General features: G+C 44.2%; 4 protein-coding genes across 4 annotated transcripts in view; 1 reads left to right on the top strand and 3 right to left on the bottom strand.

Annotated features, from left to right (window-relative positions):
* Positions 1 to 3,243, bottom strand: part of LOC134180872 (uncharacterized) — a 13,666-nt gene extending 10,423 nt beyond the window's left edge. Inside the window, exon 1 of the mRNA XM_062648058.1 lies at positions 2,407 to 3,243. Within this exon, the coding sequence (XP_062504042.1) occupies positions 2,407 to 3,243 (837 nt within the window). The remainder of the gene's footprint in view (positions 1 to 2,406) is intronic.
* Positions 3,244 to 5,249: 2,006 nt separating this feature from the next.
* Positions 5,250 to 7,134, top strand: LOC134181371 (uncharacterized). The gene is made up of 2 exons (XM_062648637.1): positions 5,250 to 5,745; positions 5,810 to 7,134. The coding sequence occupies exons 1-2, from the start codon at positions 5,346 to 5,348 to the stop codon at positions 6,022 to 6,024; spliced, it is 615 nt and encodes a 204-aa protein (XP_062504621.1). The 5' UTR covers positions 5,250 to 5,345; the 3' UTR covers positions 6,025 to 7,134.
* On the bottom strand, positions 7,122 to 11,080 carry LOC134181370 (proto-oncogene tyrosine-protein kinase ROS-like). Its single transcript, XM_062648636.1, has 8 exons — positions 9,963 to 11,080; positions 9,739 to 9,909; positions 9,595 to 9,663; positions 9,028 to 9,248; positions 8,857 to 8,972; positions 8,593 to 8,752; positions 7,976 to 8,112; positions 7,122 to 7,832 (listed from the first exon to the last, which is right to left on the bottom strand). Exons 1-8 carry the CDS (start codon positions 10,978 to 10,980, stop codon positions 7,367 to 7,369), a joined length of 2,358 nt encoding a protein of 785 aa, XP_062504620.1. The 5' UTR covers positions 10,981 to 11,080; the 3' UTR covers positions 7,122 to 7,366.
* Positions 11,081 to 13,398, bottom strand: LOC134180871 (uncharacterized). The gene is made up of 3 exons (XM_062648057.1): positions 12,640 to 13,398; positions 11,144 to 11,709; positions 11,081 to 11,090 (listed from the first exon to the last, which is right to left on the bottom strand). The coding sequence occupies exons 1-3, from the start codon at positions 13,396 to 13,398 to the stop codon at positions 11,081 to 11,083; spliced, it is 1,335 nt and encodes a 444-aa protein (XP_062504041.1).
* Between the last annotated feature and the right edge of the window lie 4,102 nt (positions 13,399 to 17,500).

Below are 17,500 nucleotides of genomic sequence, written 5' to 3'. Positions count from 1 at the left end.
ATCAGCGAGTTGTTCTAATCAAAATTACCAGCCAGGTAACTTAGACTCGAACGTAAATGTATACTGGCTGCATGCTTCTGGGTGATATCGCCCGTTTTCTAGTTCATATCTTTGCACATGCTCAAAGAGTTGCATTCGAAAATGCTAACTAATGCCGCTGGCAGTTGCAGCTCTTTCACGAAAGCTGACAAGGAGCTTTATGTCCAAGTTTATAACTACTTGGCAACAGCATCTTATTCACAAGGCGAGGAGGCTACGTGTGGTATAGGTTTGTCTGTTAGCTAGTCAGAAGTGCAAGGTGCGACAGAAGGTAAAGCTATTTATTCTAGAAGAAGGTATTCTCTACTACAAAGGCTGCTGCTGCACAGTGTTCTCCCCAGGATCTCCTGGCAGAGCGACGGCTCTGCCTTATTCTAAGCAATTAAGCTTTCAGGTAAAGTAGATCATCCAGATGCCAAGACTTGAGGATCTCAAGTAAGCTTATTAAATTAAGTAACTAAGAAAGCGGGTGGCATTTAATTGTGGGGAACACTAACACTTTTACACCGACACATGATCCCCTAATTAACTAACCATGCTTTCACAGCTATAGTGTGTTCACGCATTAGAGAGACTGGTAGAATGTGGCCATTTGTGCGACGAATGTGTTGCCCTCCGGGCGGATATTGGTATCAATCGAAAGCTCTTCACTTGCTGGATCTAATTACACTCACCGTTGGGCTACAGAGATGTAACTGAAGTTAGTAGAGCCAATTTCCTGTATTTTAATGAGTTAGGGGGCGGAGAAAGGCGGGATTAGGGTTAATTGCATAAAGCTAAGTACATAATTGTTATAGCTAGCAGGCTGTTAACAGTAACCCAACACAGTAAACTTTCCAGTTGAAGTGTCAGTTAGCTAGGAAAGAGTGCGTCTAGGATCCGTTTCTACTCTTCCTCCTTGGAATTTTCAGTTTCACACGAAGACAAATCTTCTGATTCAGGACAAACTTCGAATTCAATGACCATCTGCTCCACAACGTCGCCTAGCAGACGGTGTATTGTCCTGTAATGCTTTTCCACCTTCTCACGTACATGCACGTGCCTCACGCAGTTTGCCCACTTTTCCACAGTAACGTTTGCTATACCTTCTCTACACAGACGCTTGATGTTTTCCATCGTAAACCCAGCAATCCCTGTGTTGTGCTGTGCAGCATAACTACAGGTCAGAGGAGGTCAGAGTCCTCATAGTGATGCCATCAACGCTCAAGAATGCACTAAATGGCTGGTCAGTTTGGTTTTGATATGGTCAAATTAGTCAAGTTCTCGTGGTTTCCAGACGTTTCTCTGAGCCAGAAGTGAATGAGTGTATGTATCTGGTACATACAGCTGTTCCTAGAAGGGACAACTGACACATACAACCAGTGAGCGCCTAGAAACGTTCAGGTCTGTTGTCACGGGTTATAGCAAAAGTACAAGTTTTAGTAGATCATTGCATCATGAAGCAAACCGCGTTTCAAGGCAGCAAGGCAGCCAGAGGCAACACCTTCATACATACACTTTCACTTTCACCTAACACTATAGTTAACTAATTTGTCATTGACACCATAGGCTCTGAAACATAGATGTTAATTGCCTCCTGTGACAATATAACATCCCTTTTACACAAACACTACGCCATGCCTTAAGGTGTACCCTACATTCCACTAGTCCCTCTAATTCGTGAACGCACTTTAGTGTTCATGTGCAAGTTGGTATATAACTGCCATTGGGCCTGGCATTGGGTAACAGCCACTTTACAGAGTATTCCGCTCTGCCTTCTAAGATTTCTGGGGAGAACACTGACTGGCACTCTAGCCAGTACATTTCTTAGCATATCGGGTATTTGTATTGCATTAAACAATTTAAGATATTGGATAAATGTACCAGATTTCCTAGGATATTCAGTACATACCAGCTATCCTAGAATATTCAGATTTCCTAGGATATTCAAATTTCATAGGATATTCAGTACCTACCAGATTCCCTAGAGCTGTACTTACTCTTCTAGGAAATTTGGTATGAGCCTGGTACTGGGCCCCACCCAATATCCCACCCTGCCCTGCCTTACCTAATCTGCTGTTACCCCGGAAATGTTGGAACATGTTAGTGCAAATGACCTCTAGTCTGATGTCTTGTGCATACACGTACTGATATAACTGTCTAAATTAAGCTCACAATACTATGCATATGCAATACAGAGTAACAAACATGTTTTAGTACAACACAACACAACACTCAACACTCAGCATGGCTAACTAAATAACACAGTAACAAAATCAAATGCTTGGATACATAGAAAACAGGCAAACATAATGATGTGAACTCTACCTAGATGCACTCTGACGTGGCACACCACGGATATGAAGCCAACAAGCACGCATGCCTTACCTCAAAATGGCAGGCAATGCCCTTCCTGTCGAGCTCCTCCTTGAACACACGCAACGCTGCTGTCCCGCACGCGTCTCCGCTCCCTATCACCGTCACATCCAACCACTCCACCCGCGCGACGAAATCCACGGCGGCGAGCGCCTGTAGCTCGCAACTTGGCTGCAGCATAATCACCTGCGCCGATCCCTTCCCGGTCGCAAACGGGCGCATTGCTTGCGTGTAGGAAAACGGAACATCAAGAAGAGAGAATATCAATCGACCCGTTGAGCTGTTCGTCGCGCCGAGACGCGAGAAAATCGATAAAACTTCACTGTTGTCCAACGAGACGCTCGCATCCGCGTAATAAGGACCGACAATAGTAGCCAATGTGGTAGACATTGGGTCGAGTGTCTGTATGCAGTCTGTGCCAAAATGGTTTCCACACGAATCCGTAATGTCGTAGCCGAAGTGTGAGAACGTCGCATCGTTCAACTGCTGCGTGGCCAGTATGAGAGCTTCCGATTGCTCGACGGCGAAACGCAGAGTGCGACTCACCGTCGAGGACCCCGCCGGGCGAGAGGCTGCAGGCCCGCGAACGGGCGCCGAACCACTTCCGTCAGTGAGGCGCGAGTCGGCGCATAGACTGCAGTCCTGGTTGCGCGTGTCGGACGCTTTGACGCGCCATGCAGACACGGAGAAGACACCGGCGATGATGTGCGTTGAGTTTGCAGACTGTTGGATACCGTTGCGAATGCCGGGGCAGTTTGGTGGGTCCGCGGGGCATGTTGTGAGCGTCGGAGGAATGAGAGTGACGAGAAGGAGGACGGAGAAGAGAGGAAGATGCCTCGTCTGGCCCATAGCAACGTCCAAATGAGCGCTATGTGGTCTCGTTGACTCGCATCATCACACCTGATGTGTAAAAGTGGGCGGTGAGGTCAAAGGAAATCATACAGTGGAAGACTGAATACGTTGACGTCGTCAGTATGATGCAGCCCACTCCTAACTTTCGATTTGACCAAACTGAACGCGCGCTACCGAGGCCAACAACTGCAACCTGGTCTAGAATTAGGATTGCAAAATATATAGAAGCTTTGGTGCTAGTATAATAAATGAATACTGTGTGCGACGCAAGATTATAATTACTCTACAGTACTACAGTAGAGTAGTAAAAATAGTTTTAATTTTGTAGCGCACGTTAAGCTTATTATTTGCATAATCCAACATGATTGCGCTTGCGCACATTGTTTCCCGGAGAAAAGAATTTACTACAGTGACAGTGTACACCCGGTTTGATGCCAGATGGCACTCTCAAGACGCTTCTTCGTCAAGGATACGGCTACAAATACAGTGCTGTTAGACGGAGACTTGGCACAAAACAGCGGCGAGGACGGACTGCGCGAGATTAGGGTCTGACGTCGATTCGAAGTACGACGGAGGCCAAACGCTTCTCGCTGACGGGGTGATAGACGGCGTCTTGTCCGACGATCCCTCTCCTTTCCAGAACCATGAGATGAGAGGTAGGATAAGCTGCGTGTAGTATAGTTACATTCACAGAGCTTTTACATTCCTGGTATCCGGCCTAACGCACGCTAAAGTGCTTGTGACAAGTTCATCTAATTTAAATGTAAACTTATTTAATGAAACACGTCTCTTGAAGTCTTCATTTTAGTAAACTAGTGAAGTGTCTGAATTGCTGTGAATGTGATAGATGATAAGCCATAGTAGGATGTAGTCACGTGATGAAGGTAAATATCAACCTACCTCTTGTTTGAATGAACCAGATAATGATGGCATGCATTGTACGCATAAATGCCATCATTTGAAAGACCATACTCTAACTAATTAACAGACCTCTCAACCCTCACGATTAATCGTCGTGACTCACGATTTTTACCGGCGCGTCTCACGATTTGTGCCCAATTCTCACGATTGCCAGTCCTTTCACCCGACAACCCTACTGTGAGACACTCACAGTCGCTTTGTGTAGCTCCATCTGTCCAGACATAGCGGTTTCTCTGAACTAGACTCTCATAACTAGACGACTCTGCTTGATTGTATCTGGGCTATCCGTGGAGGGTATGCAGTAAAAAGTAACGTTTGGAAGTTTGAGGCGAAGCCTTGGTGTGCGCACAGAAATGTAAAGCGAGGCCAAATGACGTAACCACGCCAACTTTGGACACGTTTAATGGGCGTAGTCATTTAGTAAAGACAGTCTCACGATTTAATGCGAAGAAAAGTTGAGAGGTCTGCTATAATAGTTTGCTTCACTTACAGAAGGTCAGTCTCACGACACAGTAGATACAACAACAGCGAACGATACTAACAGCACCGACAGAGATGGTGCAGACGGTAATTTCTAATGATGTACATTGTAACGATCAGTCTGATGAAATTGTGGTATATTATATGCTAATGATTAAATAGACGAAATGGAGCAAAGTGAATTTATTGACCCAATGGGTACACAATTTTCTATTACTGTACTTTATTTGGTTGTAGAGTAATGGCCAATGTAAACAATTTTTTACTCTGCTGCTGCAAGTGATGGTGATGACGACGATTTCTATACACTGCAATACTAATTGTTATTAACCGTTCTGTGTTAGACGATCCTTTGTTTCATCCCTCCCCAAAGAAATCTAGAGGAACGCCGTCACCGCCATCACAATCAATGGCTACGACTGATTTACTGACCGATGAGGACGATGTACAGTTACCAGGTAATTTTCAATTACATTGCAGTACTGATTATTAGTACCAGCTCTGTATTAGACGCCCCTTTGACTACGACTGGTGCTGCTGGTGGTGCTGCTGGTGGTCCTTTGCCAGCAATGACGACTGGCCTACCTGTAGCTGTTCAACCAACCGTCAGCTCCCCCTTCTGTGTCCATACTGCCAGACCAGCACCACGTGCCGGGCAAGCTGTCGCTCAACTATCTCAACCTCAACGTTTGTCCACAATGGGTGACATTGACACGTACGAGCTTGACTGGGAGAAAGCCGACAGCTTGCTGCCTATTCCTGAGTACTCTGGTCCATCACCTAGACCAACTTTCGACAAGCCCGACTGCACACAGCTGTCCATTTTTAGCAAGATTTTTGATGACGAAGTATGGCAGTTTATCACGGATTACACCAATGTGTACGCAGAGGTGTTTCACACGGCCAAGCCCGAATATTTCACAACAAGTGGACATCTCTATCGGTTGGAGAGCTCCAGTGCTACATTGCCTTGGTCATCGCCATGGGGATTGTCAAGTTGCCGAGAGTTGCTTACTACTGGCAGCAAAAACATTCGAGTCTCCGGCTGTTTGGAATACCGAACGTTATGTCAAGAAACAGGTTCACGGCAATCTCCAGGTATATTTTTGTATTTTCTGTTTTACTTTACTGTCGTTAGTATCATTATTATGTTGATCTCCAGGTACCTCCATATATCAAACAGGACCGAGGAACCGGCACGTGGTTCAGCGAATTATGACAAACTTTACAAAGTCAGAGAATTCCATGATCTCTTGGTTAGGAAACATCAGCCCCGTCGACAAAGCCATGATCCCGTTCAAAGGATCCATTGGCTTTCGTCAGTATATGAAGAAAAAAACCAACGAAATGGGGCATAAAGGTCTGGACACTCAGTGATGCCAAAACCGGTTGCATCTACCGTTCCTCTGTATACACCGAAAAGAACCTCACTGAGAAACAGCATGGTCTCCTTGGCAACCGGGTTGTGTATGGACTTTCGTGGTTTGGAAGACCGAGCACTCCACCTCTACACTAACAATTTCTACACCAACCCAGACCTGTACCTTCATCTAAAAGAATGGAAGATCTTCGCTTGTGGAACGATCAAGGACAGGAGGGTTTTCCACGAGAAATACAGATAACAAAGCCGAGGAGAATCGCACAGCCATTGGGATGATTGACTAAAGAGTCTCGTCTCCCCTGCTGTGTGTTACATGGAAAGACAAACGTCTGGTGCGAGTGATTTCCACTATTCACCCCATCATGGAGCATAGCAAATGGTGCCAAGTGAGAAGAAGCTGGGGCTGTGAGCGTATCATGTTGGATGGCCCTATGGCATTGAGAGATTATAACATTTTTATGAGGAGGGAGGTGGATAAAGGCGATCAACTCATCACTCTTTACAACGGCGGCCGACAGACTAAAAAGAGTGGAAGAGGATTTTCTGGCACGATGCTGAATCACAGTTTCTCAACGCACACATTCTATACAACAGCCAGAAACCTCGGAAACAACCCTATCTCACATTTAAATCCAAATTGGTTGAACAGCTCGTTGCAGGTAGGTCGTATCGACTGACAGTAGGCGCACAGAGAGTCCATGCTCTAGCATCTCGACTCAACAAAGCCCTCGCGCATGAAGTTCTATTTGCTGAAGTTAGACGAGTCTGAGTCTGCAGTGATACACTAACACAAGCTGGTTATCCAGCAGCAAATGCCACCAGGATAAAGACCTATTGTGGCGTCTGTGATGTACACTTGTGTTGCATAGTAAAACGACAATGTTTCTATAAGTACTACAGTGAGAGAAATGCTGGGACTAGCTGGTTAGAACACAAATGTATTTTTGAATGTGTATAACGAAAACTATGGCAATAAGCATTGGACAAAGCCCTGATGACCATGCAGCCAGCACTATATGTGCTACACGGTGTACTGTACCTACAAGATATGGTCGGATATCAAGAATGCAATCGAGGACCAAACACTGCAGATGTATTGGCCGAGTCTACTGGGTCACAGTACAATACATTCACAACAAATGAAATAATTAATTAAAATATCATCAGAAATCTTGACTCACTTGGTATTGACATAATCAACTGTACTACCAGTCATGACATTGCATAATCAAAAATGTGATTTTTGAGGAAATCTCTAGACACGATCGACTGTCACGTAGTCGACAATACGATCCAAAACTGCAGTGGGATGACTCGTAACTAAAACGGTCGTCTTACTCACACGGATACCTCTCGTTTGCTTCTGTTGTCTATCACGTTCGTGGCATTATGAGCATCCACAAACAGAGCATTGCTGCTACTTCGTCGAACCATCCCAAGCGACGCCCCCTTAGTCATACTCAGAACCATCCGTGCTATGGTCGACTTGCTACCACCATGACCACCACCCGATGCATTCGGTTGAGGTTTCTTTTTCGATGCAACGATGTCTGATTGGTTTTTCATTCGTGTGTTTTCTTCTACTGATTTCTCGACATTTTCATCGTGTTCCACCTCCTCAGAGATCGACATCAAGCGCCATGCTGTGTAAGGATCGGGAGGTGGAGTTTCTCTACCAGAGTATGTAAACGGATCGAAGTAATTCATGAGTTCAGAGAGGTAGTCTTCGATGTCTGCCACTATGTCACCGAAGGTCGGACGATGCTCTGCGTGTGTTTTCCAACATCTCTGCATGATATCGTATCTATAGCGATACAATGTCATACAGATGGTCTACTGACTGGTTCAATGTGTTGACTGGTAGTGCAATGAAATGATGCATTTAGTCATGCACAACTAACTGGCTGTTGATACTCCATTGTGACTGAGAAAATGTTTTGAACTTACACTCTGTTGGGGCATTCAGGTGGTTTCTCGAGTCGCTTTTCTTTCCTCAGATAAGAAAGGACATCTTGATTGTCGACTCCAGGGTAGGGGACTTGTCCTAGTGTCATCACTTCCCACAATGTGATGCCGTAAGCCCACTACAGGCAGCACAGACGAATGTGTTAGTCATTCATACAAACATATAGACAGACAGATAGACAAACAAATAGACAGGCAGACAGACAAAGATACAGACAAATAGATCGACAGACAGACCAGACAAGATAGACAGATAGACAAACAGATCGACAGTCCAGACAGACAGACAGACAAATCAACAGGCAGGCAAACAAACAGATCAAAAGACAGACAGACAGACAGACAAATACACAAGCAGATCGACAGACCAGACCAGGCAGACAAAAAGATCAACAGACACACAAATAGACAGACAGACAGACAGGCAAATAAAGACAAAGAGACAGATCAACAGACAGACAGACAAAGAGACACATATCGACAGACAAAGAGACAAGCAGATCGACCGATCAACAGACAGGCAAATAGACCAGGGACAAACAGATCGAGAGACAGACAGACACTCATTTCATTTCAATACAACACCACATAAACCTCACCACATCCGAACTCGTAGCAAAGACCAAATCCGTCAAACATTCCGGTGCCATCCATTTGACCGGCAAACGACTGAACTGTCCCATCCGATAATAATCCTTTCCCGTCATCAAGCGAGACAAACCAAAATCGGCCACTTTGACTTCCAAGTCCCAATTAACCCTACACGCATGCACACAAAGTGAGAATACAAATTTTCCTCACACAACATGCTCAAAGTCCAACTAGCATGCGGCATCTACAGCACAAGAAATATTGTCACATACATGCAGTTCCTGGCAGCCAAGTCTCGATGGACAATCCCGGCTGCTGCAAGGTATTCCATTCCCTTTGCAATTTGATGCCCAAACTTGACCAACTGGACCAAACTGATGGGACTTTCCTGATTAGTACAAATGGACTGTAATGCAGGAATCATTTTCTGGACGTTTGTTTACCTTGTCAGACTCTCTTCTGGGTCTGCTCTTTCTCAAGTATGTTTTTAAGTCGCCGAGTTCCATGTATGGCAAGACAATCAATGGAGCGAATGGTCTCAGATCAACGTTCTCCTGTTTGGCCCAGCAAATGCCCACAAGCTGCATGACATTGGGATGATCAAAGTCTTGCATCTGTAGACCCTCACGAATAAAGTCATTCACTTGTTTGTCACACTCGGTATCTGCACATGGTTTATGCAGTTTAATCAAGAGTATAGGACAGCAGTGTGTACAGGTTTACATAGTACAGACTGACAGGGTCAATGAGTAGTGGTTAGTCATGTGACCATGAAGATGGTATAATGCATGCAAGTAGTAAGCATGTCAGCAGACAAGTAGACAACCGAACAGACAGATAGACAGACAGGCAAACAGACAGATTGACAGACCGACAGACAAGCAGATAGACAGACAGACAGACAAACAGACAGACATGTATTGGACAGACAAACAAACAAACAGACAGATACACAAACAAACAGATTGACAATATGATTAGACACGCACATCAGATAATTAAAACCTTACCCTGAACAGCTTTGATAGCGACATTTGTACTATCATCAAGAATACCCTTAAAAACTTGTCCAAAATTGCCTGTATACAAACACCAACACACGCTCCATCATGACACACACAGCCTCTTGCCAGACACATAACCCTATGTCTCACCACTTCCTATATTCGCTACAATCTTGATTCTCTGTGGCTCAATGATCACCTTATGTATCTCATCACACAACTCCTGGTCTATTGTAAACGTACCACCTCTCGTTGCAGTCAATTCAGGAAATCCCTCAAACACATAAAGATGAGATCTGCTCCGAGGATACGGTTTATCCACTAGAGAAACAAGACATTAGGAATGCAGTAGAAATTATGAGTTGTGCTCATACATTCCATGTCTGGAGACTTCATATGGAATGCATCAACAGCATTGCTTGGTTCAGAAAGCAACAATACCACGATGTTGATCAAACACACGATCATTGGAAAACATGCTAACACGATGAAGATCCGTCCCATTATAACACACGAGTCATGACTGTCGATCCACACAAGAACGATCACCAAGACCGTGTATACGACTCCAATAAATATTGCCAGAAATGCAGCAACAGTCTTGAAAGTAAGATTACTTTCAATGTAATCTCCATTTTTAGAGCAAATGTTGCGTAGTAGCAGTGTAATGCATGTAATACACAGAATGGTGCCATACAGATATGACACAACAGACACAGTTTTCCTTCGTTCCTTGTAACAATGGTTGACAATGTTGGAGTCATCGTCGATCTCCTCAGTTTGATCTAGATGCGCCACAGCCGAGACGACGACCGCCACTGCTACAATAATCAGAAACCCGAACCACTTGATGACCAATTTCATCAAATGACTGGAAGTGAGTTGCACGAGTAAGTGTACAAGCAGCACAGCAAAAAAGACAGAAATGGTCAACGTAACAAGAAAGTCATCGACTCTGTTGTCGCAGTCGAGAACGTCATCTCCCATTATTATCCACATGCTGGTCACAATGGAAACAAACACAGTACAACTAATGATCAATAAACCGGGTGATGTGATCACCCTCTTCACTTGCTGCATGTTTTCTCGCCGTTGGTATATCCAAACACCACAGCAGAGTAACAACAGTAAAGCAACAGTAGCCACCAATGCAACCATAGAATGTAAGTCAGTCGAATTGCATGAAAGAGAATCAGTTTCCTCTGAGACACACTGAGGCACAACTGGTAGTCTAGCTGAAGAAGAAGTCAACGACAGTACTGAAGTGAAATTGTCTTTCAAGTATTTCTCAATCCACCACGTGCCGTATAAATCACCAGCAAGCATAGTGTTATCACTAACTAGCTTCACGATCTCATATTTCCATTCCAACGGCTGTATCCAATCAAACATATTTTCATTTCCAAATGGAATGCCAAGCAACCACCCGTTGCCCGTCCAGTTATTCCACGTTTCCAATATATTTCCGTCATGAAACCCGTAAAAGTCATGATCAAAGAATTCTGACGGGGGTTCATTATGTTGCTTGCGATAGTCAAGAACGTATTGTCTTAACACCAAAGCGGCATCAATAACGAGAGGTGCTTTGTAGTTCCTAAGTATAGGAAATACGGGAAATTGAAGCCTCTTGTTTCTATCGCAGTCGTCATTAGCAACAGAGCACGAAAACGTCTGCTCCCAAAATCTTTGAATGAACGGATTACGATGAAAACGAGATGAGTTAAATTCAATCGACCTCATGGAATCTGCCAGTTTATCTGTTCCATTCACTGCATTTCGTAGTCCGTACACATCATGCCCTCTATCAGTTAGCAGACGTAGTTTCTCAATTACAGAATTCTTTCGACGAGTATCACCCCAAAGATCTCCTATTAGAAATGAATAGCGACCGTTTGATGACTGACTACTAGTACCCTTGGTTGATTGAACAAAATGAGGTAAAATCTTGTTGGCAAATGAAATTCCAGCTAAGACTATTATCTTTCTACTTGTGGCGAAAGCAAAAAACTCTGATGCCTCATTTGAGTCTAACTTGCTAGCATAATAATTGGGCTCTAGAAACTGTCTTAGTTCATCATGGGCAACTGAGGGCTCAATAGGTTCCTGCTGAAGATATGTCACCTGAATAACAACAACAATTATCTGATTATTTGTATCTTGCATGTGTCTTAATTAAATTAGCCTACCAGAAGCACAATTACGTAAAACAGCTACATTCAACTATTTCTTTAATGCGAGTAATTGGCAAGCTATCAAATTACTTATTTAAATATTATTTATTTAAAATTATTTTTAAAAGATAGTAACAATATTTATAAATTGGTAAATTGTGTTTTTATAAAGCAACTCTAATGTCACTGCATGACAGTCATAACAAATATTGTAGCACCAGCTCAAGCCTACTAGCTGCCATCAATTTCGGAAAGCAAACAACACAATACCTTCACAACAACCAAATGAAATAACTATAATCATCATGCAATAGTCCAAATTCTTACTATTAAATTAATCCTATATTTATACACTTAGGTCTTCAATAGTACAAAGTACCAAGAACAAACAAGATCAAGCTGATGGCCACATTGACCATCATTCTTGCAACTAGTAAGTGTATTGTTAGTCTGGCTGCCTAAAATCGCATTAGTGTAAGCTAAAACAATTTGTAGATGCCAGTCAATGTCACATGTACCTCCATGTATGGCACCACAATGGCAGATAAGTCACAAGCATGCCTAGCTGCTGCATGGCAGCTCCGGTCTATATCTGTAAAGATCATTGGGCAAAGTTTCACCAACCCTTTACAGAGCAATCTGTGTAGTTTGTTGTCTAGCCAAGGTAACCAATACCACACAAACTATATATAGAACGTGACTAAGCAAACAAGATTTCATAAACCCTAGCGGATGGATTCCTGATGTCTTGGCTAGCAGGCTGGCTTCTTGCACATCATTTACCAATACAGTGTCTCATTGCTAACGAACTCCTCTAGCATCTACTGCATGTACACGTTGTCTACTGCACGCATTCTTTCCTACAAATACATAGACTCACTTGAAAATGGCAAAAGATATTCCTGCGCATCAGTTCTTGCTTGAAGAGACGTAAAGAAGCCGTCCCACATGCGTCACCGCTTCCCAAAACGGTGACATTCCACCAGCGTTCCTGTAGAATGAAGTCAACAGCTGCGAGTGCTTGCAACTCGCAAGTCTGATGAAACATCACAATCTGAGACATATCAAGGGTAGCCACAAAATTCTGTACGTCTGTTGAGTACGAGAAAGGCACATCAAGAAGAGAAAAAATTCCCTTGTCATCATGAGGAGGAAATCCGTTGAGATGCTTGTAGAGAATGCTCTGCTCCGTCTCGTTCAAAGAGATGCTCTGCTCGGCGTAGTAGGGACCGACAACAGTCGCCAGAGTAGATCTAGTCGGAGTCAGACTCTGTATGCACTCGGCAGTTCGATGATTCCCGCAGGAGTCGTCGATGCTATACCCAAAAGCCACGTCTTCCTCTTCTGTCGCATTGTTTAGAATCTCTGTGGCGAGTATTAGAGCTTCGGCTAACTCGACGCTGGCACGTTGCACGATTGGGTCGTCAGAACACAGAGAGCAACTCTTGCTACGCCATGATGAGATGGAGAAAACACCACCGATCACAGTAGAAGATCCGGCAATATCTCGAGCTCCGTTCTGTTCACCTGGGCAGTCTGGGAGCGACTTTGGGCAGCTGGCGTTAGCAGAGTACGAGCAACAGGCCAGAAAAAGGAATATAAACGTAACGTAGAGCTCGAGGTGGTTCTCGTTGTCCATTGCGTAGAGGAATGCCACCCTAGGGTGGATGTGCGTAATGCAAGTATAGAAATGCAATGAAATCTCTTGGTATAGGGGTTCCTTGTCCGATCATGGCGAGGCTCTATCCGTGCAGTAATTGCCGTGTGTAGCGAGGCTTCTAGTCCGGGTCGCACAACAGAAATGGGCGTGGTCCTATATGTGGGTGTGGTGTGTGTGTGTGTGCGTGCGTGTGTGTGTGTGTGTGTGTGTGTGTGTGTGTGTGTGTGTGTGTGTGTGTGTGTGTGTGTGTGTGTGCACACAAATCTCAAATTTCTCCTCCCCACGACCATGTTTCATGCTAGGACCAACCTTAATTAATTAACTAGTTGTACGGTATCCATAGGAGCCTGGCGTTCGTGAGTAACACGTCCAACGAAGTTTTCAGACCGTCTACTGAAACGCCGGGTCCTAGCTAGACATTATGTATTTGTTGAAGCCCTAGCTGTCATGGAAGTAAACATGCAAACTTCCTAGTAATTTAGATTACGTCTAGAGGCCTGGTATATAGACTCGAGCCAGTCTCTCCCCGCCTTCGTCATTCCCCGGATAGTCAATCCTCGCAGCGGAGAGTCAATCCTCGCAGCGGAGAGACTGGTTTCAGACCGCCTTCTTCCGGTGCAATTAACTTTCAAGAGGTCATACCTTCTAACAGACAGGGTTACATAAACGGATTCCGGGATCCGTTTAGTGGTCGCTGCTTGTATCATAATATCGTGAATTGTTAGTAAATGGTATCCAATTCTTCTACAGTGTAAATACGTATGCCGTGCCTGTTGCTAGGCCATACAGTGTCTAGTCTACTGCAAAACAACAGGTTTTCAAGGAAACGGGGCGTCAAAACATTCCGTTCTTTACTAGGTAGCTAACGATCATGCATGCTAGTTGTTAGTTCAATCGAGCAGTCTAGAGATCTCTCCACTCTAATGTACAGTGCTCATGCAGTCGGTGATCATTCCCAGTGTAGGGTGCGATTGACCATGCAGACCAAAGAGCAGTCCGTTGGTGTCACTACAGCTTTACTTCACGAATGGTAATTATTATTCTAGACTCACTGATCGAATCCGTCACTAGGCATCGAGATCTCAAACGTACAACTTACGCAGGTTCGAAAATCATTATGAGATCGACACGCAGTCTGAAGGTTCGTTGACAAACGACGTCTAAGCAGAAGTAAGTATACTATTGCAATCACACCAGAAGCCTCCTCTGCTCGAAGCTGACGTCGGAAAGGTGGTCAGAGATGTCTTTTGGCGGAGAGTACAAAGAAAGAAGACAAAGCACCAAGGAAACAGTGTCTACAAATATTTCGGCCTGAAAAGGAAGCGTGTGAACGACGACATAGCACACGATTCTTCTAGGAGACCGTGTTCTTCTGGCCTTCCTAGCACAAACATAAATGTAGTCGACCTCTTGGAGAAAATACAGCAGCAAACGGACGAGCCGGAAAGTGAGAGGCAACAGCGACTGAACCTGGAGAGACAACTTCGTGAATTAGCTATAATTAATAACCTATAGCTAGAGACGTCTAGATTATTTCTATAAACTTCCTACATGTACAGGCTGTCAGAGCTACGAAACATACCTGCTTTTTCACGATTTCTCAACGACTGAGGCATCCGGCTCGAGACCTCTGGGAAACAAAATAGGCAATTAGCGACAACTACCTAGATAATCTGCATGTCATTATGTGACCATGAAACCGTATCTACATGACGTAAAATTCCTGAGGGCGGTCTGAAACCAGTCTCGAGAATTGACTATCCGGGGAATGACGAAGGCGGGGAGAGACTGGCTCGAGTCTACCTGGTATAGGTAGTCGTCGTATTGCGATCGTGATCAAGACAATTGAAATGTACAGTCTAGGTATGCACTCAGTTCCGTTGTAACGACAGTGGTATGGTATTTACTGACATAGAAATTGATATCGGCAAACATTGACTATCAACAGTGTTAGATGAAGCACAGTGTAGTAAAGGATTGATTATACTGTAAGTATGAGACGTGTGAATAGTTGACTATAGGTGGCATTCAACTCCTGAAGGTGTTTCTTGGTTGTCACGTACACACAGTCCCTAGCTACAATACAAAAGGATAGGGCAACAAAAGTTCATGAAGCGTTTTTGCCGCCGTTCGGTCACTTGCACGAATCGTTCTTAGACTCATCTGTAGTCGGACACGGAAACGATTTTTAGAGGTAGGTCCTATCATGAAACGTGGTCGTGGGGAGGAGAAATTTGAGATTTGTGTGTACACACACACACACACACACACACACACACACACACACACACACACACACACACACACACACACACACACACACACACACACACACACACACACCAAAAGCTCGATGGAGACCCATATAGGACCACGCCCATTTCTATTGTGCGACCCGGATTAGAAGCCTCGCTACGCTCGGCAATTAAAAAATCGTTTCCGTGTTCAACTACAGATGAGTTTAAGAACGATTCGTGCAAGTGACCAAACGACGGAGAAAATGCTTCATAAACTTCCGTCGCCCCATCCTTTTGTATTGTAGCTAGGGATTGTGTGTACTTCACAACCAAGAAACACCTTCAGGAGTTGAATGCCACCTATAGTCGACTATTCACACGTCAGTATGATCAATCCTTTACTACACTGTGCTGCATCTAACACTGTTGATAGTCAATGTTTGCTGATGTCAATTTCTATGTCAGTAAATACCATACCACTGTCGTTACAACGGAACTGAGTGCATCCCTAGACTGTACATTTCAATTGTCTTGATCACGATCGCAAAACGACGACTACCTATACCAGGCCTATATATATATATATATATATATATATATATATATATATATATATATATATATATATACGTAATCTAAACTACTACCTAGGAAGTTTGCATGTTTACTTCCATGTTAGGGTTTCAAAAAATCTAGCTAGGACTCGGCAGACGGTCTGAAAACTTCGTTGGACGTGTTACTCACGAATGCGAGGCGCCTACGGATATCGCACAACTATAGTGCGTTCACGAATTAGAGCGACTGGTGGAATGTAGGGTACACCCTAAGGCGTGGCGTAGTGCTTGTGTAAACGGATGTTATGTTGTCACAGAAGGCAATTAGCATCTATGTTTCAGAGCGTTTGGTGTCAATGACAAATTAGGTCACTATATTGTTACCTAGGGATGAACGTGTTGCCTCTGGCTGCCTTGCTGGCTTGAAACGCGGTTTGCTTCATGATGCAATGATATACTAAAAATTGCACTTTTGCTATAACCCATGACAACAGACCTGGATGTTTCTATGCGCTCACTGGTTGTATGTGTCAGTTGCCTCTTTTAGGAACAGCTCTTAAGTACCAGATACATACACTCATTCACTTCTGGCTCAGAGAAGCGTCTGGAAACCACGAGAACTTGACTAATTTGACCATATCAGAACCAAACTGACCAGCCATTTAGTGCATTCTTGAGCGTTGATGACATCCATTTGAGGACTTTGACCTTCCTGCTTCCTCTGACCTACAGTTATGCTGCACAGCACAACACAGGGATTGCTGGGTTTACGATGGAAAACATCAAGCGTCTGTGTAGAGAAGGTCTAGCAAACGTTACTGTGGAAAAGTGGGCAAACTGCGTGAGGCACATACGTGAGAAGGTGGAGAAGACAATACACGGTGTGTTAGACGACGTTGTAGAGCAGATGGTCATTGAATTCGAAGTTGGTCCTGAATCAGAAGATTTGTCGTCGTCTGAAACTGAAAGTTCCAAGGATGAAGAGTAGAAACGGACCCTAGACGCACTCTTCCCTAGCTAGCTGACACCCCAACTTACTGTGTTGGGTTACTGTTAACATCCTGCTAGCTATAACAATTATGTACTTAGCTTTATGCAATTAACCCTAATCCCGCCTTAGTCCCGCCTTTCTCCGCCCCCTAACTCATTAAAATACAGGAAATTGGCTCTGTTAACTTCAGTTACGTCTCTGTAGCCCAGCAGTGAGTGTAGTTAGATCCGGCAAGCGAAGAGCTTTCGATTGATACCAATATCTGCCCGGAGGGCAACATCTTTGTCGCGCAAATGGCC

Source organism: Corticium candelabrum, chromosome 6 (genome assembly GCF_963422355.1).
Source record: "Corticium candelabrum chromosome 6, ooCorCand1.1, whole genome shotgun sequence".
NCBI lineage: Eukaryota > Metazoa > Porifera > Homoscleromorpha > Homosclerophorida > Plakinidae > Corticium > Corticium candelabrum.
This window is presented reverse-complemented; position numbering and strand designations above follow the sequence as displayed.

What these genes read in the sequence shown, in the direction of transcription:
- LOC134181371 (XM_062648637.1), top strand. Translation starts at nt 5,346, where the DNA reads ATGGGTGACATTGACACGTACGAGCTTGACTGGGAGAAAGCCGACAGC. An exon ending in AGGTTCACGGCAATCTCCAG is followed by an intron (nt 5,746 to 5,809) that starts GTATATTTTTGT and finishes GTTGATCTCCAG; the next exon opens with GTACCTCCATATATCAAACA.
- LOC134181370 (XM_062648636.1), bottom strand. Translation starts at nt 10,980, where the DNA reads ATGTTTGATTGGATACAGCCGTTGGAATGGAAATATGAGATCGTGAAG. An exon ending in CGCTATCAAAGCTGTTCAGG is followed by an intron (nt 9,249 to 9,594) that starts GTAAGGTTTTAA and finishes AACCATGTGCAG; the next exon opens with ATACCGAGTGTGACAAACAA. An exon ending in TTGGCTGCCAGGAACTGCAT is followed by an intron (nt 8,753 to 8,856) that starts GTATGTGACAAT and finishes GCATGCGTGTAG; the next exon opens with GGTTAATTGGGACTTGGAAG.
- LOC134180871 (XM_062648057.1), bottom strand. Translation starts at nt 13,398, where the DNA reads ATGGACAACGAGAACCACCTCGAGCTCTACGTTACGTTTATATTCCTT. An exon ending in ATATCTTTTGCCATTTTCAA is followed by an intron (nt 11,710 to 12,639) that starts GTGAGTCTATGT and finishes GTTGTTATTCAG; the next exon opens with GTGACATATCTTCAGCAGGA.